This window comes from Carcharodon carcharias, chromosome 11 (assembly GCF_017639515.1).
Source record: "Carcharodon carcharias isolate sCarCar2 chromosome 11, sCarCar2.pri, whole genome shotgun sequence".
NCBI classification, from domain to species: Eukaryota; Metazoa; Chordata; class Chondrichthyes; order Lamniformes; family Lamnidae; genus Carcharodon; species Carcharodon carcharias.
In genome coordinates, this window is record NC_054477.1 from 78,309,955 (window position 1) to 78,336,757 (window position 26,803).

The 26,803-nt window shown below is 41.9% G+C and overlaps 1 protein-coding gene across 5 annotated transcripts in view; it reads right to left on the reverse strand.

Annotated features, from left to right (window-relative positions):
* Window positions 1-26,803, reverse strand: part of tenm4 (teneurin transmembrane protein 4) — a 523,453-nt gene that overhangs the window by 310,182 nt on the left and 186,468 nt on the right. For 3 of the 5 annotated variants that reach the window (XM_041199166.1, XM_041199169.1, XM_041199167.1), the window contains exon 3: window positions 20,414-20,623. The exons of 1 other annotated variant lie outside the window; for it this stretch is intronic. In XM_041199166.1, the coding sequence (XP_041055100.1) occupies window positions 20,414-20,623 (210 nt within the window). Of the gene's footprint in view, window positions 1-5,751; window positions 5,776-20,413; window positions 20,624-26,803 lie in introns of all 5 variants that reach the window. One more of the 5 variants, XM_041199170.1, reaches the window with a different exon arrangement.

A 26,803-nucleotide genomic window follows, 5' to 3' on the forward strand; every position in this document is an offset into this window, starting at 1 on the left:
GGGAAAAATAATAAGTATTTGAAAATATTTTTGGTGAGCTTATGCAACATACATTGCTTTATTACAGCATATCTAAGCTACGTTCATAATCTTAGTTTTCTGTGTACAAGACTGAACATATCACAAGTTGTTACAATCTCAAATCTGCCTTAAATACCTGCTCAGTTTCAGCAGTGTCAGTTGTTCCCTTAAGGGTTGAAGCATCTTATTTTTATGGAAGTTAATTTAGAGTGCTCTAGATCTACTTGTAAGATAGTGTAAGGAGGGGACAGAACAATAGCATCCCCTTATAAACTGCACTGGATACTAGTGTGTTTCAGGTGTATTTCTTCAATCTCTCTGAAGACAGACCAAGTGAAAGTATTGAAATGAGATTTGACATGAATCATTAATCTGCTTTACTGCACAATAAGGTGAAGAGACAAGCGCACATCTTAAGATAAAATTTAATGTATTCATTTCCAAACAGTTTACATTTTGCAATGACAAACCATATGCAATGAAACTACTTGATAATCTCCCAAATATTTCTATTTAAAATTATAACTAAGAATGCAGAGAAAGGTTCGGAGGAATTTCTTAAGACAGAAGATTACTAGAGGATGGACTGTCTTGCCACAGGGAATGGTTGAGACAGAGATCATTGCACACTTCAGGGGAAGACCAGAAAAAATAATTGAAGCAGAGAAAGATAAAGGGCTATGGGGTGTCAGCAGAATAATGGGATGTGTTTTTGACTGATTGAGCAAAGAGCTAGCACAAACATAACGGACCAAGTGGCTTCCTTCTGTATTGCAAATCTTTGTGGATTAATTATTGGATGGAAAACAGAATAAACTGCTACTAAAATATTCTCAATTCTGCATCAAAAATAACAGTAACACAAATAAAATGTTTCATCATATGCTTCTTTTCTTCAAATATCTAATGTATCAGAATATGTAAGAACTGCAAACCAAACCCATTTCTCTACAAAGCATCAGTTCTGCTCCTTAAACTAAAATAAAAATACCTGGAAAAACTCAGCAGGTCTGGCAGCATCTGCAGAGAGGAACACAGTTAACGTTTCGAGTCCATATGACTCTTCAACAGAACTAAGTAAAAATAGAAGAGAGGTAAAATGTAAGCTGATTATGGGGGTGTGTGTGTGTGTGCTACAAGTAGAGCTGGATAGAGGGCCAGTGATAGGTGGAGATAGCCAAAAGATGTCATAGACAAAAGGACAAAGAGGTGTTGAAGGTGGTGATATTATCTAAGGAATGTGCTAATTAAGGGTAGAAAGCAGGACAAGCAAGGTACAGATAGCCCTAGTGGGGGTGGGGTGGGGTGGGGGCAGGGGGGGGGGGGGTGTGTGAAGGAATCGAAAAAGGCTAAAAGGTAGAGATAAAACAATGGATGGAAATAATTTAAAAATAATGGAAATAGGTGGGAAAAGAAAAATCTATATAAATTATTGGAAAAAAAGGGGGGGATTGGAAAGGGGGGTGGGGATGCTCCTTAAACTGTTTTGGATGGTTTTCCATGATGTGCATCAAGACGAAACACAATTAAGAAGTCCCAGTTCAATAATTTTATTTTCAGTTTTCCATTGAACATGTACCCCCACAAATGAATGATATTCATCACATTGCAGGAATCAAAAATGTGGCTTTGGAATCTTGTTCCAATTCAATCCGGATTCCCCAACCTCAAACTAAACAACTTGGAAGTTATAATGACAAGCAAAGGAGCTCCATTATTCTGTTTCCATTGCACCATAATATAGGAAAAAACATCTCAAGGTGCTTCATAAGGGAAAACTAAACAGTACCAAATTGGCATGTCCTGAAAACAGTTGTAAAGATAGTGATATAGGACTACATTTTGCCTGTTGCTTCCAATGCAGGCAGCACACAAAATGTGTTGTGGTGGTGCATTTAAATGAGTATAGCATGCAGCGGCACTAAGCATAGTTATGTGGCTGCACACCTGAGCAGGGGTGTAAAATCGTGAGCGGCTCGCATGACTTAAAGGTAGCTTATACAGCTAAAATTCAGCCAGAGCCACTTAAAGGCGAGGTACATTCTGGCTGCAGCCAGCTACAGCTGGACATCATTCTGCATCTGATTCTGACCTCGGAGGGAAAGACAAATAGCACAACATAGCAAAGGGCTCCAAAATTTTCTGCACTGCACTGGAGATCTTACTGCAAGAGGTGGAGAGATGCCATCTATTGATAGGACAAAAGGCCCTCCAAACAATCTTTGCCAAGGCAATGGGACTAGATAGCTGTGGTGGTCAATGCCAGGAATTTAGCTGCGAGGACCAGGAAACAGTGCTACAAAAAGTTCAATGACCTAACATGAGTAGTCAAGGTCAGTGAATGTATCTTCAATAGCCAAATCCCACCAACTGCACCATGAGGCTCACACACTGGCCAATGCATCATGCTCAAATCATTCACCTGCCAACAATCTCAATCTGTTATGACTCATACCCAACATTCACAGCTTTACATCGCCCTCAAACAGTTAGCAACTGAAAGCTTCACACTCACATCTCACAACTTGCAGCTATTCAACCATGACAGCCACATCACCCATACACATTTCACCACACTCATTGACACACTTCCCCCTCACTTGCAGGATGAGGTGACACATAATCAGAGGCAGCAACACCTAACCAGGAGAGGTCAGGTAGAGCTGCAATCTGATGGAGGAAATGGTGGTCGCCATCATGCAGCAGCAGAGGGCTGAAACCATTGAAGATGATGGTAACCTCAAACCTAATCCTTTTTCTCACGTTCCACATCATTTATTCTACAATCTCTACAAATTTACCATCTGCAAATGGTGCACCACTTGCTTCTCTTCTCGAACCATCTGCAGCCTTTAACAAGGCTGACCACACCATCTCTTTCAATCCTTTTCACTATCATCCAGCAGGATGGGACTGCACTCAACCTGGTTACTTTCTTATCTACCTATTAATAGCAAGATAATCTTCTGCAATGGCTTATCTTCTGCTCCGACAAAATTATCTCTGGTGCACTTCAAGGATCTATCCTTTCTCCCCTCCTATTTATCATCTACATGCTGCCCCTTAGCAAAACATCTGAAAAAGTAAAACAAAAACAGAATTACCTGGAAAAACTCAGCAGGTCTGGCAGCATCGGTGGAGAAGAAAAGAGTTGACGTTTCGAGTCCTCATGACCCTTCGACAGAACTTGAGTTCAAGTCCAAGAAAGAGTTGAAATATAAGCTGGTTTAAGGTGTGTGTGTGGGGGGGCGGAGAGATAGAGAGAGAGAGAGAGAGGTGGAGGGGGGGGTGTGGTTGTAGGGACAAACAAGCAGTGATAGAAGCAGATCATCAAAAGATGTCAACGACAATAGTACAATAGAACACATAGGTGTTAAAGTTAAAGTTGGTAATATTATCTAAACGAATGTGCTAATTAAGAATGGATGGTAGGGCACTCAAGGTATAGCTCTAGTGGGTTTTTTTTTTAAATTTTTTTTTAAATAATGGAAATAGGTGGGAAAAGGAAAATCTTTATAATTTATTGGAAAAAAAGGAAGGGGGAAACAGAAAGGGGGTGGGGATGGGGGAGGGAGCTCACGACCTAAAGTTGTTGAATTCAATATTCAGTCCGGAAGGCTGTAAAGTGCCTAGTCGGAAGATGAGGTGTTGTTCCTCCAAAAAAAAAATTAAAAAAAAAAACCCCCACTAGAGCTATACCTTGAGTGCCCTACCATCCATTCTTAATTAGCACATTTGTTTAGATAATATCACCAACTTTAATTTTAACACCTATGTGTTCTATTGTACTATTGTCGTTGACATCTTTTGATGATCTGCTTCTATCACTGCTTGTTTGTCCCTACAACCACACCCCCCCCTCCTCCTCTCTCTCTCTCTATCTCTCCGCGCCCCCCCCACACCCCCCCCCACACACACACACACCTTAAACCAGCTTATATTTCAACTCTTTCTTGGACTCGAACTCAAGTTCTGTCGAAGGGTCATGAGGACTCGAAACGTCAACTCTTTAACTCTTTTCTTCTCTGCCGATGCTGCCAGACCTGCTGAGTTTTTCCAGGTAATTCTGTTTTTGTTTTGGATTTCCAGCATCTGCAGTTTTTTTGTTTTTATCTGAAAAAGTGTCAGTTTTCACATGTATATCTGGACAATACCCAGTTCTACCCTCTGTAAACGAAAGGTCATAAAAACTGTACACCCTAACTCACACCAACTCTCATTTTCCTACAATCCCTATGCTCACTGATTTACCCAGTTTAGCTACAACTTGATTTTAAAATTCTTATTGTAGATTTCAAATCCCTATCTCTGTAATCTCCTCCAGCTCCACAATCCTCTCAGATGCCTGCACTCCTCTAATTCTAACCTTTTGAGCACCCCGATTTTAATTGCCCCACTATTGGTGGCATGCCTTCAGTTGCCTGAGCCCCAAGCTCTGGAATTCCTAAACTTCTCTCCCACCTCCCTCCATCACTTTTCTCCTTTTAGACACTCCGTACAACCTATCTCTTTGGGCTTTTAGTTCTCTGCCTTAATATCATCTTATTTGGCTCAGTGTCATATTTTGCTTTACAATCCTGTCATTAAATGCATTATTTAAATAAACTGCATTGTTATTGTGCACAGGAGTTACGACCCATGTTGTTGAAAAATAGCTCTGGCCATCCAGTAGCCACTCTCTGGATTATTGTGGTGATCCAAATGCAGATATAATAGGAACTGCTGCAGACTGCAGACATCATGACTGCTGACAGGCATTCACCTACATGATACTCAGTGTATGGTCACCCACCAGCTGGATGTTGAAGGAGTGGAATCCCTTTCTGCTGTGGTGCTTCTTAAAGTTGATATGCAGCTCCTCATAGCAATGTGTGTGCTGTCAGTGGCAACCTGCGTCATGGAGAAGCCTGCAATCCTCCTGAAGCTTTGTGTTCACTCTGTCTACATCTCTCTGGCAAGAGAGAATTAAATGTATTTAGCTCTCTTGGAACACCAAGCCTCTGATGCAACAGTGGATGGCAAACAGGGAGATTTTGCAAATATCATCTGCTCCAGCCTGGAAGGGACCAGATGTGTAAAGGTTTTTGACCATGGTCACCTTCTGAGCTGCAGGCAATTCAATCCTTGCCCTGTTCTGAAGCTGCAGTTGTGGCTACAATTGAAGACCACTTTCAGTGAAAATGTCCTTAGTTAAATAGAAATATCTGATTCACTGTTCCTAGTATTCCTCACTGATTGGTGTCACCATCTGCCTATCCCGCACACTTCCAGCAGACACTTGCTGTGTGCATACTAAACCCCTCACTAAAATGATGAGCACCAGCAGTGTGTGCATGTGCTGCAGACACCATTTTGAAGACAAAATGGTGCTCATGGAACTGAGAAACAAGGCACAAAGGAGCCAAATTTTGTGGCCAAAGTTTCAGAGGGCCATCCAGTGGTTAGAAATTGGCTTGATTTAGTGCTATCCTGATGCCACACAGCCCAGCTGGCTGATATGATGCCAAAATACAAAATTAGACAATGCAGGGCTTGGTAATGCCTGTGTTGTCCACTTGTGAGGAATGGGCTCTGCAGGCTTGCTTTTTTTTAAAGAAAGGGCCAGGCATCCTGATTGCACTTAAGTAAAATCTATTGATTTTTTTTTTCCATTGCAAAGTGTCTGAAGGTACTCCGGACTGTTTTTAGAGATATTGACGCATTTGCCGGAAAATGGTGCCACACCCTCACAGGGAAGGCAAAGGAGTAGGTGACCTATCCAAACAAAGGCTCCTACAGGTATGAGGGCATCAGTGGCGCTGCCTCTGGGTCTGCAAACTGACAAGGAATAGAAGAGTGGCTGCAGAGAGAGCAAACTTTGCCCTCTGCTACGCTGTGGATGGTCTCCAACATACTCCTTGACAGTGACAGGGGACTATCTGGCAGGCCAGCCAATGCAACCAGCATCGCGTAGTGCATGTCCATTCATTGCTCTCCTGAATGCCTCCTTATCAGGATCCTCATCTGAATCATCTGTAGTTTTGCCCTCTAGAGAGCTGGCAAATGAATCATCTTTACCCCTGGCCTGTCTGCAGCCAACATGAGTGAACAACATAGCTCAAGGTCTACTCATCCCAACTCTATACTAACCTTCAAGGTATGTGCAGTGTCAGTTCTGAGCTGGATAATGTGAGTGCCAGATCAAGGGATGGGGCCGCTTCATTAGTGCTATGCTATTGCTCTCCCTCTGCCTGCTTAGGCTGCTGTGGCTGTGGAGGCAGCAGCTTTTGGGTGTCTACAGGCAGCAAAGCAGAAGGGGAAAGATGTGATGTAAGGGAAGGGAGTGGGGTGAGAAGCAAGAGGTCCATGGTTTATATCATTTACAGCTTGCCCATCATATTTCAGGTAGCAAGATGAGTATATGCTGGGAGTTGACAAAGAACACAATACAGGAAGATGCGTCACCCTCAGCAACATTGGATGCTGTGGGCCCTGTCACAGCCAGCTCCTTGATTCTAAGAACCATCTCCTCTGTAGGGCTCAGAAGCTGCAGAGGTCCTCGTCTCCTGCCAATTCTGTACTACTCCCTTCCATTATGCGTTGTTCTGCAAAAAAGGGGCAGAATGTCAATGGTTATGTAACTTTGTGTTTGGATGATGTGCCTACCATAGCTGAATAGTATGTGGAGGCAGCAAGTGTTGGGTCTAAGCCTGACAACATTGGTAGGTGTCTGAGGGTGAGGAGTACCTGGACGTTAGGAGTGAGCCCTGAGTGCCATGGGTAACTGCTGGTTGTAATGGGGTGTGGTAAATTGAGCAGTGAGAGAGGTTGATGTTGTAATGGGTGGGGCATGTCAAGTGAAAATGCCAACCCCCATGAAGTCATTATTGTGGTACTACTTCCAGGTCCTTGTGTGCAGACTCTAGGCTCACTCACTTCTGCCCACTTCTGAGGTTGGTCCTTGAGAAACCCCAGGGAAACATGGCGTTTCTCCTTCTGTTCACCTGCAGCATTAATGCCTCCAGTGCCACAGCCATCTGCTGCATCTCCCTGGCGTTCATTTTTCAGGATTTTCCATTTTGGAAACTTTTTATCTACAACTTGCCTTTAAGAGGCAACTTGCCTTTGAGAAGAAGTAATCTGTCTGTACCATGTGATTGGAAAACAACATTGTTGGCGCCACCTGCTGTTTCCAGGTCACACTTGCAGTCTTGAGGACACCACTGCTGGAGGTGCAAATTGCTGCACTGAAATCATTCAGAGGAGGTGGGTGAACCAATTTTGTGTCTTACCCACCTCGACCTGAATGAGCACAGGCACGACACGAAGAATGGCCCCCGTACTCCAAAACCAGGGCAGATGAATTTCTAGCTCCATAAGTTCAGAGAATGAAGTGGACATTTGAATAAAGCCAATGCTACAATCTCCTCGGATTTGTTGTCAAAATGGAATATAAATCTTGACATGATTGTGGAACATGAGATAGGAATGGATGGCTTAAAATTCCCTGGCCACTTAGAACAAGGAGGAATTTTCTGAAAAGTGTGTAGAAAATGGAAAGAATGTCTTTGATTCATAGGCAACAGCAAAAAAGCTTCAGAGAACAAACAGACAAAATACTGGTCAATACTTTAGTGTATCCATTAGAGGAAAATGCATTTAAGTCACATAATATGTTTTCATATAGTAAGGGAGAAGAGAATTGGAGCTAAGTTTGAGAAACACCCCACTTGTCTCAAGAATATCAGACATGAAACATACCATGTTCCAAGCTCAAAGCTAAAGCATTCATCTGTAAGTCACTGATTTTCAAAAAAGGGCAAGTATTGAGTAAAGATCCCTAGTAGCTAGTCCTATGTTATAAACAAAATTGTAATCAGAGCCAGATTGCCAAGAGAAAATTATTCAGGCCAACAGAAATCTGTTGGTATTTACACATCAACAGAACAGTTAGAACACTTGTAAAATATAAGCAGTAAGGAATTTAAGTGGATGATTTAAAAAAATAAGGTTAGATCTTGGTATTTAACAGATTATGGATTGCAGTTACTGTGGTAAATCCCAAAGCAAGGAAACCTGCCCAGCACAAGACCAAATTTGTGTGTGGTGTTAAAAGGAAAACAAACAACATTTTGCTGAAGTGTGCAAAGTCAAAGCAGAATCATTGTCAGTTGTGGCTCAGTGGGTGTTTACCCACCTCTGAGTCAGAAAGTTGTGGGTTGAAGTCCTATTCCAGAGATCTATGTGTTTGATCTAGATTGACACTGCAGTGCAATACTGAGGAAGTGCTGCACTGTCAGAGGTGCTGCTAAACCAAGGCCCTATCTCAGATGGACATAAATGATATGTGACACGATTTGAGGAATAGCAGGAAAGCTCTCCCCAATGTCATCGACAATAGTTATCCTTCAATCATCATCGTGAACACAGATCAACTGGTCATGATGTCATTGCTCTTTGTGGGAAGCAACTGCACTTCAGAAAAAGAACTCAACTGGCTTTAAACCACATTGTGATAGCCTGAGTTCATGGAAGATGTTACATGAATGCAAATTATTTTTTCTTCTTTCTAAAGGATGATATAAAGAAAACTGTCTGAAACTGAGGGTGAAATGTTTTTTTTTATGGATGCAATTCAGACAGGAAACAACACTGAAGTGTTCAGCCAGTAATACAAGATCCAGGCCTCAGTCAGTTAAGAAGCTGTTCAATTAAAAATTAAGGTATAAAGTTGGTGAGAATACCTTTTCAGGGTACCCAGGAAAGGCAGGCCTATAGGCCACCCTGGAGCACTGGCCCCCTGCCTTACCACTGGTTGCCCAACTCCAGGCAGTTAAATTGCCCTCCCACTTTACCCATTGTGTCTGAAACAGTATAGTAACCAAGAAAACAAACTTATGTTTCAATGCAAATGTTCTTTTTCATTTAAATCACAGGAAATAAATTATCTTAAAATATAAGCGTTATTTAGCCAGTTGGTTTGCTGATTATCCTAGTCAGCCTGCATTGTGTTGTTACAAGGCTCTTAATGAACCTAATTGGCTACCCACTTTGTAGGAGTGGGTAACCCTGCCAGGCTCTGAACTTGCCTCAGTCAAATAGCCAGCACCGGGAATGGGGTTGGGAAACTGGCACACAGGTACGCTTGGGCCTCGTCTGTCTCAGTTCCCAAGAGTTGCAGCGCCCGAAAATTCTGCACATAAAGGTAGTGCATGAATTGAAAGATAAATGGCGTGTCTGTAGTAGCAGAGAATGCAAATGGCAAAATTGATAAACAGTAACCACCTCCTGACCCCACATACTCCGACACATCCCTGGCTCTGAGAATTTCCAGATCCAATATTTTTAGTTCCTTCTATCTGATCCCGACATTCAAATTCTCAATACACCTGTGGCCATCATATTCTGGATACTTCCAGATCACTCAAATGATGGCGTAGGATTTACTATCTCAAGTTTAGGATTAAAAAGTCAAAATACAGGCCCTAGTTGTAGCACAGGCTTGTATTATTATAAAGGCAACATTCTGAATGTATAACATACTGTCTAAGAATCCAGGTGGTATTCTATAAGAACTTTAGAATTCTGTTTAGAAGAAACCAGCATTTTTTAAAAATGCGGCAATCTCCACTGGCCGGCAAAACCGTGTACGTAGATTTCAATGTGTTCGTAGAAGATCTGGCCTTTTCCAAATGGAGAGTGGTGTGAACAAGGAACTGAGTCATGGCATTCCTCTAACAATGCTGTTAAACTTGCAACTGACGGAATATGAGGTATCAGAATATAAACTATCAGTACGTTAACCAAGAAAAACCTCACATTTCAATGCAAATGTTCTTTTTCATTTAAATCACAGGGAATAAATGATCTTAAAATATGAGAGTTATTTAGCCAGTTGATTGGCTGATTATTACCATGGCAGTTGATAAATGAGTAATTCATAAACAAAATGTCACAGCTCTACTTTGAAAGGTCTCCCTAAAGCTTAGTTTCTTTGTCACAGAATCAAGTCTCTAAGCAGAGAGAAGTGGAAGCAACAATCAACCAAGTTCAGCATCAAGATGGTAATTACTAAATATGTTAAAGTGATCAGAACCTGTCAGGGAAAAGCCTGGAGGAATCTGCAATGACTTCCCAAAAGTTTAATTGAACAGCTGTGCATCTTGTGTAATTGATTTCCCCCCCCTCACACTAAAAAACAGTTTAACATGAGGTAAAGAGAGATAACATGCTTTAAGTGAATTAAGAACCATCACTTGGAAATCCCTGGACAATAGGCTGAATACTAAATTAAATGACCCATTTGCTGGGTTATGAATAAATGTGAACATCCGCATTTGTTATGCAAATGTATTTTGTTGTCACAGAAGAAATTAGAAAATGAATCATTTTATTTTCATACATTTGGCTTTTGACCTCCATTGTAAACTATTTGCCACATTGGTCCCAAAACTTGTAGGTTCAGCAGTGGCTTCCAATGAAAGTTTCCTGAATACATTGATTATCCAGTAGAACCTTACGGAAAGCAAAGTCTAGCCAAAGGTATTTTTCCAGCTTTGCTTGGCTATCATTTGCTTAGTAACTTAGCAGGAGAATATACTTTTCTTTCTATTAAAGGACAAGAATTTCACGCAGATATTCAGCCAATGGGGTTTCAGTCTGTTTCTGGAGATAGTACATGGGAATGTGCACAAAATAAAGATCTCCATCATTAGTCCTGTTCTATTGTGGCTGAAATGTTATTTAAGAGGGAATGCTTTATGCTAGAAAACCCTTAGTTTCATTTGTTTCTGATGTGTGTGAGGAAGAAGAAAGATAAAAATGTAACCATAAACCATGCTTTTCTGCACTTTTTGATGTCTGATTTACTGAGGAAATGAGAAAGTTGTATTATCAATCAATCTCTTAAAATCACATTTTAAAGACTGAAGGTTATGCCACTCATTAGGCTTTGCAGTGACCCAAAGCCCAAAATTTAGCCTTATTTAAATCCTGTTCATATTGATACTGGGCTGCCCACCCTGTGAACCCATGGGATTTTGGAGCAACTTCAATCCATTCTATTGCAGGGAGTCCAGGCTGCTTTATACAAAGTTTTAAAGGGAACCACGGATCTTTTTTGGACCTCACTGATGGGTCCCACATTCAAATGGCAACTGATCTCTCTTCGATCAGCCACTATTTGAATATGGTACCGAGAGGTACAAATACAGCTCTGCACCACAGTTGTGCAAAATACATAGCAGGCGATAATTCTGTGGGGAGATTGACACTGCTGCCAGAAGTGACACCAAGTTGTGTGCTGGGATGGGAGGGGGAAGGGGGTGCTGGGTGCCTGTGATCGGATCAGAAGATTAGAATCTTATAGCACTGAAGGCGCCTCATCATGCCTCAGCTCACTCCTTCAAAGGGCTGTCCAATCAGTCCCTCTCCCCTGCTTTTTCCCCATACCTCTCCAAGTGTTTCTTTTTCAAGTATATATCCAATTCACTCTTGAAAATTACAACTGAATCTACTTCCACCATCCTTCCAGATAGTGCATTTCAGCCCCACCTTCTGATGAGGGTTTTTTATTTGGAGTTAGCATTTACTTTAAAATTCGCATCCTTACTTTTGAATCCCTCCGTGGTCTCGCCACTCCCTAGCCCCATAATCTCCTCCAGCCCCACAACCCTCCGAGATATTTGCACTCATCTAATTCCGGCCTCTTGAGCATCCCTGATTTTAATTTGCTCTGCCATTGGTGGCCATGCCTTCATTTGTTTAGGCCCCAAGTTCTGGAATTCCCTTCAAACCTCTCCATTTCTCTACCTCTCTCTCATTTAAAACATTCATTAAAACTGATCTCTTTGACCAAAATTTTGGTCATCTGACCTAGTGGGCCGGATTTTCCTCTTTGAGGCAGGAATCAGGAATCAGGTCATTTCCAGACGTCGCTATCCCATCTCCTGAGTAGCCATGCCCACCCATCGTATTTTCATCCTGCAGAGTCAGGGATGGGCTGGAGTCACAGCCAACACCTCCCGAAGGAGGGCAGAGACCTAATCTACAGCAAAAATGGTGTTGGGAGCAGGAGTGGTTCATCCTGCTTGGACCTGATAAAAGGCCCAACTTTTTATCACTACACTGTAAAGAAGTGTGTTCAGGAAGTGACTGGAAATGCTGCCACAGCGGCTAAACTTTGACCTGTGAGTAAATACTGTCAATGTTGATGTTATTGATGGCTGATACATTATTCCCTGTGAGATTGGTCAAAAATGAAGATTCCCTTAGTGACCACCCAACCCATTGATCCATGGCTGTGCTCATCTGCTGCCTATGAAGACCCAGCTCTGAAGACCCTGCTAGACCAGGCTTTTGTTGCTTCCCCACTGTAAGTGGCGGCACTCTAAAAAATCACCATGCAGCAGCTCACAGGTTAGCTCTGCAAGTGGACACAGCAGCCAAGCGCAGGTGATGCACCCCACACTTGGATCTTCACTCCAGCATTCCTCACAACTTCCCTCTGACCATAACCTCAACAAAGGAGGCGAACACTGAGCCTCCCACGACTATACCTAGCCTTACCTCATACCAAGGCATGCGAGTGTCTCAAGGACAGTCTCAACGCAAGCCACCCTCGCACTTGCACAACAACAGTGGGGTCACCAAGCCTCTACATGGGAAACCCATCACTGGTAAAACACCATCTATCTATGGAATCCATTGCCACAGAAGGCTGTGGAGGCCAGGTCATTGAGTGTATTTAAGACTGAGATAGATAGGTTCTTGATTGGTAAGGGGATCAAAGGTTACGGGGAGAAGGTGGGAGAATGGAGTTCAGAAACTTATCAGCCATGATTGAATGGCGGAGCAGACTTGATGGGCCGAATGGCCTAATTTCTGCTCCTATGTCTTATGGTCTTATCTCCACAATATCACAGCATCTTGGCAAGTTAATGATGCACACACAGATGTACAACATACATACCCGTGTACCCCTTCTACTCCAATAACAGGATGGCTGAAAGAGACTGCAGCCAAGAGACCTAGAACTTTCTGACACCAAGGTTCACAGACCAAGGCCTGGATATCCTAGTGGACTTGGTAAATGCAAGGAGGGACATCCTCTTCCGACCTGGCCAAAGGCTGTGCCCCACCCCCCACATCATTACCAAGAGGTGCCTCAGGAGAAGACCGACAAACCTGGGTGCAGTGCTGAAAACGCTTCACTGACCTATTGCGTTCTGGTAAGATGAGTGAGACTTCCGTCTTTTGGTGTCTCCTGCCTTGGATCACAGAATGAACATGCAAGGCATTTGGCTACCAGAGGGCATATGCTCCTCTTCAACCTTGCGGTGCCCACTACTAATGTGTAAAGCTGCTAAAGAGGAGCTTTTCAACTCTTTCTTGGACTCGAACACAAGTTCTGTCGAAGGGTCATGAGGACTCGAAACGTCAACTCTTTTCTTCTCCGCCGATGCTGCCAGACCTGCTGAGTTTTTCCAGGTAATTCTGTTTTTGTTTTGGACTTCTAGCATCCGCAGTTTTTTTGTTTTTATGCTAAAGAGGAGATGCTGTTTCAAACTAGGTGGAGAAGATTCCCTTATCCATGCAGCAAGGACCTGTCCCATCACCCTCTCCCTCTTCTCCATACAAGAGAAGTGGGCACACAACACCCGAGAAAGGGAGAAAACTGGAGGTGGGACCCCAATGCTGCACTCTGTAAGGGTGGTGGAAGAGAGGGGCCACAGAACTTGCCAGACTGCCATCGAGGCAACGTATCGGTGATGGAAAATCTCCCTTTCCAGATGCACAGGGTTGTGAAGGGGGCATTCTTGGAGGTGTGGTGTTGGTTGTCATCGTGATGGATGTAGGGGAATAGCCATGTTTTGGGAGGGTGGGGGTTGACTTTGGATGGTGGAAGATGGCGTTGAATCAGCAAGAAGAGCCTAGACTGACAGCATGCTGAACACTGGGTGCAGTGTTCAGAAATTTCAATAAGAAATGATAAGTTTCTCCATGAATTCATATACTAAGCTTCTCTTGATCCTCTCACAGGTCCCAGTGTTGTGGTCCCACCTTCAGGTGCCGAGTAGTGCCTCAGACAACAGGAAGAGGGAAACCTGTTGGAGGAAGCATTGTAACAATAGGCTAGTTCACCAGGCACAAGCGCAGATACTTGCATATTGGGGGTTCCATGTGCGGGTTTGGGTGTGGAGCACAGCAGAGGAGGAAGTATCTCCCTCATCCTCTTCCTCTTTGAGTGCCACAGCCCTTTGCTATGCCATGCTATGCAGCATGCATGTCATGAAGAGATTAATGTTTATTTTAAAAAATTATTTCCAATAACATTATAGAGTTTAGTGGTGTACGTGGGTGTGTGTCTTAATTGGATTAAAGCCAGCTAGTCTGGGTGCTTTGATATCTAGAAAGAAGTAGGTTTGAAATGGTAATTAGATAAACATGGGGAAGTTTAGAAACATAGGTGTTAAGGGTGTACATTTGCATTTGTTGAATAAAGCATTGAACAGTGGGAGTAAAATCTTGCACCTACTGGGAGACGCCAAGCAATGTGTTTACATTACTAATAAAATTAGTGGGTTAAAGATGTCATTGTTAGAAGATGTGACATTAAAAACCTAGTAATACAATGGGAAATTTACATTCAAAGGAAAAGCTAGGTATAAACAGAAAGGAACTTGTGTGTGTAAGGCAGAGGCATTTAAGATCTAACCAGCCTGTATGCCTGTAAGTGTGTCTGCATGGAACCTCATTTTGAATTTGTACGGTTAAATGTGCTTTGCCTGTGGTCTTTTAAGATCTATGAGGTTTACTGTTGCCTTAACAGGGGTGTAACTGAGAGTCAGCTTAATTAGGGGACTTTTTTAGTTATTATACTAGTAATTTTGTAGACATATGTATGTGCTTACAATTTTTAATGTATTAATAAATATTTAAGTTAGTTTTATAAAAAAAAGCCCTTGAGACTTAGTAGTCTTATTTCTACTGAATTCAAAGGCTGCATCTTGAAACATACAAAATGCAAAAATAGGATTCTGACAGTTGTTTCAAGTTTCCTTCTGTGATTTGAACAGCTCAGCCCTTGCCATCAGCTGTGTCATAATAATGCTGCACACAATGACCATCCAGGATACTTTGACAGTCGAGTATTGGAGCATGTCACAAGAGTGGTCAAGTATGGCTCTTGTTGTCTCTACACTGGGGCTGTGTCTGAGGGTCCCCGAGTAAGGTCAAAAGCCACCTCTTCAGAGGGTAGCCTTTGCCTTTGTCACCCAGAATCCATGTGCGCAGCAGGGAAGTGGGACAGAGGCAGCTTTGACTCATGGGAGCATAAATGCATCATGGCAGTTTCCTGGAAAGCATGTACAGAGGTGCAGGAAGTTCTTCATACCAGCTGCACATTTATTGAATGGTACCCCCTTCCTGTTGGTGAAGTGGCCTGGGCGCTCCGTCGGTATCTTGATGGCCGCCTATATGTGGTCCACGATACCCTCTACCTGGGACTTATCTGGCTATGGAAGCAAACACAGTGACCCTTTGTGTTTTTGAGGACGCATCCATTGAGAAGCTGATGAAGTCAGCCACCCTCATTAAGAGAGCATGGATGCATCAGAGAGCAGCTGACTGGGACATTTCACACAGGTCAACAGCAGGGCCCTGAAGAAAACCTGAGGCAATGTTGTTGAGGGCTTCATTGCAACTGGCAGGACATGGCATCGGGTGGATCAAGAGGCCAGTTTATCATTAAGGAGGGCACAGAGGTCAGTTATTATGTCCCTGGAAAGATAAAGTCTCTGCCTGCACTTTTCTCCACACCTCCAGGAAGGTTAGCCTATTGCCATATACGCATTGCTCTGGGTATTCCCCAATCTTTCTCCTCCATGGTACTGGTTGCTGAGGCTGTGGCTCTTGCTGCCTGGGGACACCTCCTCATGGCACTCGAGGCTGTTGCTGCTGCCTGAATGCCCTGCAGGTGTGAAGAGGCTGCGCCCAAGTCCAGTTGCAGATTCCTTCTTGGAAGCTAGAGAAGTCTGGCTGAAAGGACTGATGGAAGATTTATTCCCAGACTCTGTGTTCATGGACCACACCCCTGCCTCCCCCCCAAACCCTGGTGCAGATTCAGAACTTTCCCTAAGGATCTTCCAATCGAGCTAATGCAGAATTATCCATTATCCTGAGCTGACCTGGTTTGCACAAGCTTCCAAACCCCACCCTACTCACTGAAATTATCAATGTGTCTGACTCTGCTGTCTGTACAATGGCATTCCCGATGTCAGCTGGTGTGTGCATCAGGTCAAAACCACCTTGTTTACTGTGCCTGTCAAAATGGTCAATAGTGGCAATGATGTTGGAATTGGGGCATGTGGGACCTGCCAACCTCCATTTCTGCCTGCATCGGGACAGTAATAAATCAGGTCCAATATCTGCTTATGTAGCTCAGTGTCATATTTTGTCTATAGTGCTCCTGTGAAGCCACTTGGGATGCTTTTTTTATCTTCAAGGTGTGATATAAATATAAGTTGTTAGGGTTATTAGTGGCACTTAAACAACTCCCCCTGTACTTTTTTACCTCTCCATGTCGAGTGCACTGAAATTACCCCCCAAAACTGAACAGAATTTAATTTACAGGTTCTAAAGTTCTGATTGGTCTCTTTTTTGAATGAAAACTGTCTTCACAAGGAAAAGATGTTGGTCAAAGCTTTTGGTTTTTTTTTTCAAATTGTGGGGGAAGAATCCTATTTTTGCTTTTCTTTTCATAACCTCACAAGAAAAGTGATGAAATGATGGATTGTGCCCCAATTTACACCATTACACCATGTTTGCAAACAGAAGGAAAGTGATTTATAAGTTAATGAACATTTTTAATGAAAATGGTGGCCCTAGAATTTTAACATTCTTCTGTTCCTCTGTCTCTTTTCTGGTTTGATTAGAGGAAAGTTTTGTGTACAGGTGTTGACAGCAGTGTCAGGGTAACATTCCCAGATGTTAATGTGAGTAACCTGGAACAGAGTGGCCTTCATTTATGACTTATATCCTTCACACACACTCAGGGTTCATGTCTGCTCCAACCTAATATGCTATTAATGGCATCGGCATGAACCCTCCTCATATTTTAACAATGGCCAGACAAAGAGGAAATTGCTTTGTTAATGATGTTTTGTTCAGATTCATTACTTAAAAAGGCCTCTCATGGTGATTATTCTTTAAATATAAAACTTCAAAAATTATTTGGGCTCAACACTTTACTAAATAAGAACAAAATAATCTGCTAAATTAGTAAATTATAAGGTAAAAAGCAAACTTGAGCACACCACAAAATCAATAAAATGTCGAATTAAACCACATTATCCACACAATCCGTGTCTAGTCAATGTGTCGCCCAGACATTCTAAAACATAACAAAATGGTTAGTCTTCCAACAAAATCAATGGAGCAGCCTCTCCAGTAATTGATTTAAGATTTTTATATAGATGCTTTGTTTTTTGTTCTAGGTTTAGTTAGACTTCTCACATTTAACAGTGGGGTACTGATCATTCAAAACATTTGTCCCAAGTAGCTTATTTAAAGGGCCATAATTAATGAGTTGGTCAATATTAGGAGTTAAAAATGTATTATCCTGCTGAGAAAAGAATTCTGAAATCTATGAATCAACATCAATAAAATCTATTGGAGAAGATATAAACAACCTTAGAAACTTCCAATGTTAGATTGAGATTGGAAATGCAGCTGATCCGCATCACCGAAGACATCAGAATGGCTACTGACATCCTTAATTGGCAGATGGGGATACGGTGTGAGTATTGGGGTAGGCATGAGTGGATGAGGGTGTGGTGAGATCCTGGAGGGTAAGTGTCAGTAAGGGCCAGATGAGGAGATTGAAAGTGTGGGAAGAATCAAGGGTGTAGGGGGTGAGGGTGAAAATGTGAGGAGGGGGCAAGCATCAGGGACAAGAGTGTACGGGGGAGAATGGAATGGGCAGGATGAGGGTGTGTAGGGTAACAAAGAGGATGAGGGGTGGTCAAGGGCATTGGGGGATTGAAAGCATGGGGGTTTGAGGGTGTAGGTGTGCAAAGGTGTTGGAAGGATATGGTTGTGGGTTTGGCAAGCTGAGGGAGGAGACAAGGGTGTGGGAGATCAAGAGTATTGGGAGGACAAGGGTGTGGGGAGGTAAATTAGGTGTGGAGGGCTGATCGTGAGGGAGTGGACAAGGGTGTGGGGTAAGTTCGAGAATATGGGAGAATGAGTTTGCCGTTGTTTGAAGGTGTGAAGGTGGATATGGGTGAGGGTGTGGGCGGAGTCGACAATGTATGGGGTCTAAGGGGATGTTAGAGGGCAAATGTGGCAGGGTGCTTGGTTACCCCTCCAATGTCTCCTCCTTTGTTTTGACATCAATTATTTTTAGATGATATACCAGTGAAGCATCTCGGGATGTCTCCTCTCTTTTAGCGGAAATATCAAGACAACCTATTCTAAAATCCTTCTATTTTGTTCCAAATTTCTTCCCATCTCTGCCGAAAATATCCTTCCCTCTTCTACTGAATATTTTGGCTTGCATAGTTGACCGTTTGACGGATGCCAGTTTCTTCCTTATAACTTGACAAAAGGGCCATGCTTCACATGAGCGTTGGCACAGTATTCGACTGTGATAGGGTGATAAAGAGAGTGCTCTTGCCAAATTTGATCCTGTCAGCACTTATAAACACAGAGCAATGAGGAGTTGGAATCCCCCTGCACAGATGGATGTGCTGGGACTATTTACAGTAACCCAGCTGAGTTTTACAGACCTAGCTCAGAACAGAAGTTTGTGGCTTTATATTGCAAGAAATCCATCTCTCTATCTATTTATATATTATCATTTTATTTTCCTTTGCTGTCTCTTTGTCCTAGCAGCCATTGCTACCAGTTATTCTGCTGAGGTAAACAATATAAAATGGTGCTACCCATAGATAATGTCGACAATATTTACTGCAAGTACAGCCACTCCAGAGGCTTTAGTACATAATCCAGACTGATACTTCAATGTAGTACAGTGGGACAGCTGCACTGCTGGTTATGCTACCTTTGGGAAGAGCAGGGAATTTTCCCCTAGGGTTGTGGTCAATAGCCAATATTTATCCCCCCATCAATAAAACAGATTAACTCAATGCTGTTAGTGGGATCTTGTTTTGTGCAGAGGGCAGAGGGGAACCTGTGTAGCGGCAATCCAGGCTGGATCTGTGGCTGCTACTGTGCTATTGAGAGCCTGTTCAACATCAAGTCCTGATATTGTGCTTTCCCTGTCATCCTGTTTCATTTCAGCCAGCATCAACACATGTCAAACGTTCTGGCTGCTGATTCAGTCTGAACTGCTTGGTGTGCATTCAGTTCAATTGTGTTCATTTTTTAATTCTCAGATTCAACATGTCATTGACTGCCTTCTTTCACTTGTGGAAAACGACTCCTTCACCACTGACTAATTTATTCATGAACTTGTCATCTCAAAGTTTCACTAAAAATGTCTCAACAGCACCTCATCTCCACCCTTCACAAATGTCAACTATTCCAGGACTCTTCAGCCCAACTCCTCTCCAGCACAAATCTAACACACCCATTAACTCTGTCTTCATTCAGCAATACTGGCTTTCTACATCCAGTAAATTGCTTTCATGATCCTCACCTTTAAAATCTTTACAGTCTTATCCCCCACTTTTTAGGTAATATCTCACCATGCATTCTTTAGACTCTAGATTACTGCTTGCCCTACTATTGGAATCCAATCTGTCTTTGAGCCTTGCTACCTTCGAAAGCCCCCTAAAGCCCATTCCTTCAAAGGTACTGTGAGTATCCCCTTCAATTGCTTACTTCTTGCTTGAACTACACTAGCTCCTACTCGTCCTTTACAAGTACACAGTGAATGCAAATCATTATTTTTGGTATAAATCAGAAACCATAGTTAGTTTTGACACTTCCATTCAGCTTTTCTTGCGAAACATCAAATCTATTGCTCAGCTGTTGAATATGGGCTGCAAGTATTGTGGGCAGAATGCCTTTCGGAGTAAATCAAATATCTTTCTAATATTAATTGTTTGATAAATCAATGGATCTGTCTTCTTGAAACTGAGGAAAAAAGGTACTCAGGTACAAGTAAAATGAGTGACATCTAGAATTAAGCTCATTTTAGGAAACAGACAATAACTACAATTAAGTAAAGGGACAAATTTAATCTAAGTAAAAGACTGGCTAACTGGTTAATAATAAAATACCATGCAAGTAATTGGTTAGTTAACATGATACAAAACTAATCTGTGGTGCATAATAATGCTGTATTTAGTGTAAATTTGTGTTAATAAACACAGTACGAGTCAATAAGAGATCAAAGTAGAAGGGGGATCACTACAATAAGGAAGCAGTATAAATTCAACTAACTCACCACTTGTGGGAACATACAGGTTTCCAGAGCCAGTTTTAACCAAGAAAGAATTGGGAACAAACTCCTCATCAGAGTCAGAGTCTCGGTTTGGCTGGGTCATATTATCACTGAGCAACCTTCGCTGGCTCTCATTGACTTCAGAAGGAGGGGGATGGGAGAGGTATTGCTCTACTGGGGTTGATGAAGCAGAAGAACAAGGCAGGGGAGGACCTGAAAACAAAACATAAAGGCAACACAAACAAAAGTTAGGGACTTTAAAAAATTGAACAAATAATATAAATTATGATATAAAATGATCTAAATTACAAGGGTAATGACCAACGTCAGAGGATGTATTTTGTTTCAAAAAGCAAAATAATGAAAATTAAAATTCTGTTGGAAACATCTTTTTAGTGGTTTGTTTACCAAAATGTTTTGTGCTGCTAACAAGAACATCTTTGCACATTGCTGACACTCATATTGCTTTTATCTGTCTTAAAATAAATTAAAATGCCACAAAATTCCTTTGAATCTTCTGGGTTTGATTTTATTTTTGTACCTGAACATTTAGGACTTGGAAGCGCTTCCTCAACTCTAACTCCATAAATTGTATGTAGATATTCAATAAAACAGATAACAGAATCAGATGTGTCCCTGTAACTCTTCATGGGTAAACTTTATAATTACTTTCAATTATACACTGGACTTATACTTAATTATACTTAATTCTAAAGCTCTCTCATTGTTGACCAGTGCCTAGATAAATACTTTTCTCCCAGGTTCAAGGTACTATCGATATGCTCTTCGCACAAGAAAAATATTGACCACCAATTTGGAGCCAATGTCAGCAACTCAAGGACATGAGAAAGTAAGCGCGTATAGAGTAGAAATTTTCTTCATTCTTAGATTTACAAATGTTATGTACCAGTTACTAGCCAGGTTAGACAGGTGACCTGGTCCCCGGTCTCTGCCACTGTTGCTCTATAACTGATCACCCTGCAATTTAAATAACACAGAGTGATCATGAACTTACCTGTTGATGAATCATGACTGTAAACCAGCATCTTACCAATTGGTCACACATTGCATGAGTAATTAGTACAATGGAATACATTTTTAAAGGAAGCACAGTAGTGCAGAGCCTTACAGACAATGAGGGGTCTGAGAAAGTGAGAAATGAGGCCTGGTACAGTGTGTGCCTAATCAGCAAGCTTCAGATTGTGACTCCAGGATAGATACTACATTAATGACATTTACAGTCCTCATTTAGGTTAAGAAATTATTTAAATTCAGTCCCTTGCTGGAATTCTTTACCATCTGTGAGTCGCTGCCAACACTACCTGCTTGCCAATTTGAAATGGATGCATAAGCCTGGCCTGCAGTTACGCATCTCTTAAAGGAGAGTAAGTGACTTGATGTGTGAAAATATGGTGCTGGTCTTCCAGACTACAGATTGTCAGAGACCAGATGTATGACCCAAGATGTGCTTCGGGATAGCAGAAGTCCCAACACGCTAATCTCCATTGAAATTGCCCAGGAAGTTTGAACTATTGATGGGCAATTTCCCTGCTCCCCAGGTCTTTGACCCTGAGTTAGTGTCAGGGACTTCGGACAGTTCTGTGGGACTTACCTGGATAGTTACCCAGGAAATATTAGACAGAAAAATCCTAGTCTAACACCTGAATAACTGCAAAACTGACACCCTAATCACTCACACTGACACTTCCCTGAATTTCCCCCGACAACAACCCCCACTGCCCAACCCTGACACCGGACCTCCCTCTGACCAACCCCTCATGGCCCCCTGACCAGACCTGACTACCCCTCCTGACCTGACCATCACCTGAGTAAACCTCCCAACCTGCCCTTACTAGCTCCTGACCGGACTATAACACCCCACCAACCACCACCACCTCACCCACCAGCCACCCTGCCCATTCACTCATTCTTCTGCTGATGCACTCACCCATTCAGTAACATTCATCCAATCACCCATTCACTAGCATTCACACTGGACCTTTAAGCTTACCATATGGCAGCTAGTACCATAAAAAGGAAGTGTGCTTTGTCTTGCCCCATTGCTATAGCTCTGTGATGAAGTTCTTTCTGGGATTGTACACTCAGCATTTCTGAAGAAGCTGGGCTTGGAAAACCTAGCCAGAGATGTGGAGCAGAGTCTGGGCATTGAAAAGTTTGAGCAGAGTAGCAATTCGCTGATGATCGCCACTTTGTGGAAGATCCAGGTCCATGCCGTCTTGTACTTCTTAAAATGCATTTTACACCATATTTGAGTTACTTTGCTGGCAACTCTGTCATTCTTTTACATTACTGCATTTCCATCCATTATTGTTGGCTGCTGCTGAACTTAAAGAGCACCATACAACATATTAATCATGGAATTATAGAATGATTACAGCAGAGAAGGAGGCCATTCAGCCCATCATGTATGTGCCGGCTCTCTGCAACAGGAACTCAACTAGTTTCACTGCTCCGCTCTTTCCCCATGGCCCTGCAATATTCTTTATTCTTCAGGTAATTATCCAATTCCCTTTTGAAAAACCATGAGAACCTGCCTCCACTTTCAGGCAGTGCATTCCAAATCCGAATCACTCGCCGTGTGAAAAATATTTTGCTCATGTAGCTGTTACTTCTTTTACTATTCACCTTAAATAGGTTTCCTCTGGTTCTTGATCCTTCCATCATTGGGAACAGTTTCTCCTTATCTAATCTGTCTAAACCTCTCATAATTTTGAACAACTCTAACAAATCTCTCAATCTTCTCTTCTCCAAGGAAAACAATCACTTCTCCATTCTATCCATGTAATTAAAGTCCCTCATCCCTGGAAACATTGTCACAAATCTTTTCTGTGCCCTGAATAAAACTTGCACATCCCTTCTAACGTGCGTGGCCCATAATTATATACAATGTTCCAGTTGAAGCTTAACCAATGTTTTGTAAAGGTTCATCATAAACTCCTTACTTTTGCACACCATGCCTCCAATTATGAAGCCCAGGATCCCCTACACCGTTTTAGTCACATTCTCAACTGCCCTGCCACATTCAATGTCTTGTGCAAATATACCCCTGCCCCAAGATCCTTCTGCTCCTGCACCCCCTTTAGAATTGTATCCTTTGTTTTATATTGCCTATTATCAATTTTCCTACCAAAATGTATCACACTGCACTTCTCTACATTAAATTTAGTATGCCATGTGTCTGTCCATTCCAGTCTGTCTATGCCCTCTCAAAGTCTATAGCTATCCTCCTCACAGATCCCAACATCCCAAACTTTTATGTCTTGGCTCCTCATATAAAATAATTACTGTGTGCAGCTAAAAGATGTGCATTTTAAACAAATTGATTACCCTGCACATTATTTGATATCAAAGTATGATCTTAAAAGCTAAATATTTTGAGATTGTGCCTTGTACTCCCAAGTGTAGCTCATTTATGTATCAAGGAAAGCAGTGGTCCTTGTACCAACGCATGGAGATCTTGACTTTACACTCTCCTCTAGTCGAGAAAACAACAATTCACCACTTCCCTGTTTCCGGCCAATCAGCCGACTTTGTATCTATGGTGCCATTGTCCTTTTTATTCCATGGGCTTCAACTTTGCTGGCGACCCTATTATATGGCACTTTATCAAACATCTTTTGGAAGTCCATATGTACCACATTACCCCAATCCTCTCTGTTACCTCATCAAAAAACTCAAGCCAGGTAAAAATGATTTGCCTTTAATAAATTGATGCTGGCTTTCATTGATTAATCCATACTTGCCCAAGTGACTGTTTTATCCTGGATTGTCATCTCTAAAGTTTTCTCATCTCTGAGTTTAACCTGACTGGCTTGTAGTTGCTGGGTTTATCTCTATGCCCTTTTTTGAACAAGGGTGTAACATTTGAAATTCTTAGTCCTCTGGATACAGTACAATCCTGTATATAAGGGGGATTGGAAGATTATGGACCATGTTTCTGCAATTTTCACACTATACTCCCCTCAAGAATAGGCATTCTGTTTTGGATTTTGAACAGGCTGGCTGCTTCAGATTAGGATGAGGAGTTGATGAGAGGCCAAGTATGTTTGCAATGACACCCGAAGTGTTCTGTCTATAGCCTGGGAACTATATTGATAGGCATGAATCTGGACATAACAAGCAGGACTCATTTTCACTGCCTCTATTTCACAAGACAGGTTGTAACATCTGCTGCATAATGATTTGCTGACAACATCCAGAGCAAGGGCACCTATTCCCACAGAAGTGGTTATCACTATATTAGCTTTTCTCCTACCAGATCCTTTCTATCCACCCTGGGGATTGTGACACATCCTACAAAGGGGCAACATTATGTCACACTGCCTGTGGAGAGGATGCACCAGCTGAACAGGATGCAAATCTTTAACTGGGTGGTAGGCCTCCCTCTCATACTAAATGCTGCAGATGATACTCGAGGGCATCGGATCCTCAATTCACAGAGTATTGCATAATATTACAGCACTAAAACAGTCCTTTGCAGGTGTTTATGCTCTACATGAGTCTCCTGCTGCTCCATTTACTTCATCGCATCTAATCAACATCTCCTTTAATTCCTTTCTCCCTCATGTTCTTACTTAGCTTCCCCTTAAATACAACTACACCAGTCACCTAAAATATTCCATCTGGTAGTGAGTTCCACATTCTAACCATATAAACTGTATGACCCAAGAAAAACAAATTGCACTCAGTTAATTTTTAGGTGGTGAAACCTTAAAATGGGCAGATGGTGGTGGGTGGATGTTTGAAATGACACATCCCAGAGGATATATAATACGTATTTGCAAAGTGAGGAATCCATCGACATTTGTCCTCCTCCTTTTTCTAGCAAACCTCTTTTTTATTGTCATCAAGGAACCTGTGTGATTTAGCTAATTCTGTCAGTGTCTTCCCACCATACAACTTATACTGTGTTTCAAAAAAGAGAGTGGTCTTTTGCTTTAGGTAAGGTCAGCTACATTTAGTGCATCTCCTGCATAACAGCAGGGAGTGCTGCTGCATCAAATAGAACAATATTTCCACTGTAATATTATGATCAACTTCTCCACTTTTCTGTACAGTAAGAATTTCCCTTGAATGGCTAGTTGTAGCCCTGGGAGGTGATGATTTACAGATTTTCTCACTTCCAGTTATAGATGCCAAAGTCTAATATCTCTGGACAAAACTTTTCCTGTGCCTATAGACTATTCATTCAGATGTGGTCAGACCTGCTATCGCACAGTAGGCGCATGTGCATCCCATCTTTCCTCTTGCCAGAAAATTGGAGCCTATAGTCTTCCTTCTCCCACAAATATGAAGTTATGTTTTATTGAACCTCATGAAACAAAAAGTTGCTGGGAAGTTGTGGGAAGAGGTAAAGTTTATTCAGGATGATTATTTATTAAACCAGTAAAAGGCAGGTGATAAGAAATATTGCAAATGTTTGGAGCAATTCAGTTCCACTTAGTCCTGTTCTGAATATAGTGATTTCAATAACATGGCAGCAGTAGTGATTTGACCTGTACCATACTTGAAATCAGAAAGGATCACAGACTATGATATTAAGACACATGACATGGTAAGGCTTCCCAAAAATTACATATTGAGTAAAATCTTAGCTTACCTGCTTTATATTTTATATATTTTAACATGCATTTTAAAAGCAACAAATAAGTTAAATTGAAGCAAAATTAGATTTAAATTCCACAGAGGCCAAAGGATTTTGCGTACTGCTAAGCTGTTGAAATTCTAAGGCACTTTTTGAGGCTTCCCAATGGGACGTCCGGGCCTCTGTGTGTTTGTGCTACCAAGTGTTACGTTGGGAGTTGTTGTCAATGTGATTGCTGCAGGTAGTGTTTACTCTTGAGGTTTAAGAGAATCAGAAAGGCCAACAACGATAGCTCCAGTTCTTAGATCACTGAACTATGAAGACCGTCAAAGGGCAGCTAAATTTTGTTCTAGTCGGGAAGAAAGACAAATGCGTGGTGGAAACACCAGCATGCTAATGTCTAAAAAAACGAATCATGAAAGGAATACCAAAGTTGAATGTGTAGTTCTTTGTCTAAACCCAGCAAAGAGAACCACAAAATAAATAAACCACAAGCTATACATTACATGATGAGGACTTCAGTAGCCAAATTGTTAACTTCTGTTATAGACTGCCACCTAGTGCTACGAATGCTGTCTCCGTGTAAACAATTGTTGAAAAGGAAACAGAAAAAAATTCCAATTCCTGTAGAGTGGAGGGATACAGGCCAAACATTGAGATAGAGGGCAAGGGAAAATGATCTGCATGGGGAGCCCTGAATTATTACCTTTTTTGTTGCTCCCTTCAACTGATACATTTTTATGAGCAAGAGCCATAGTGGAGACCAAAAAAAAAAGCGAGAAAAAATA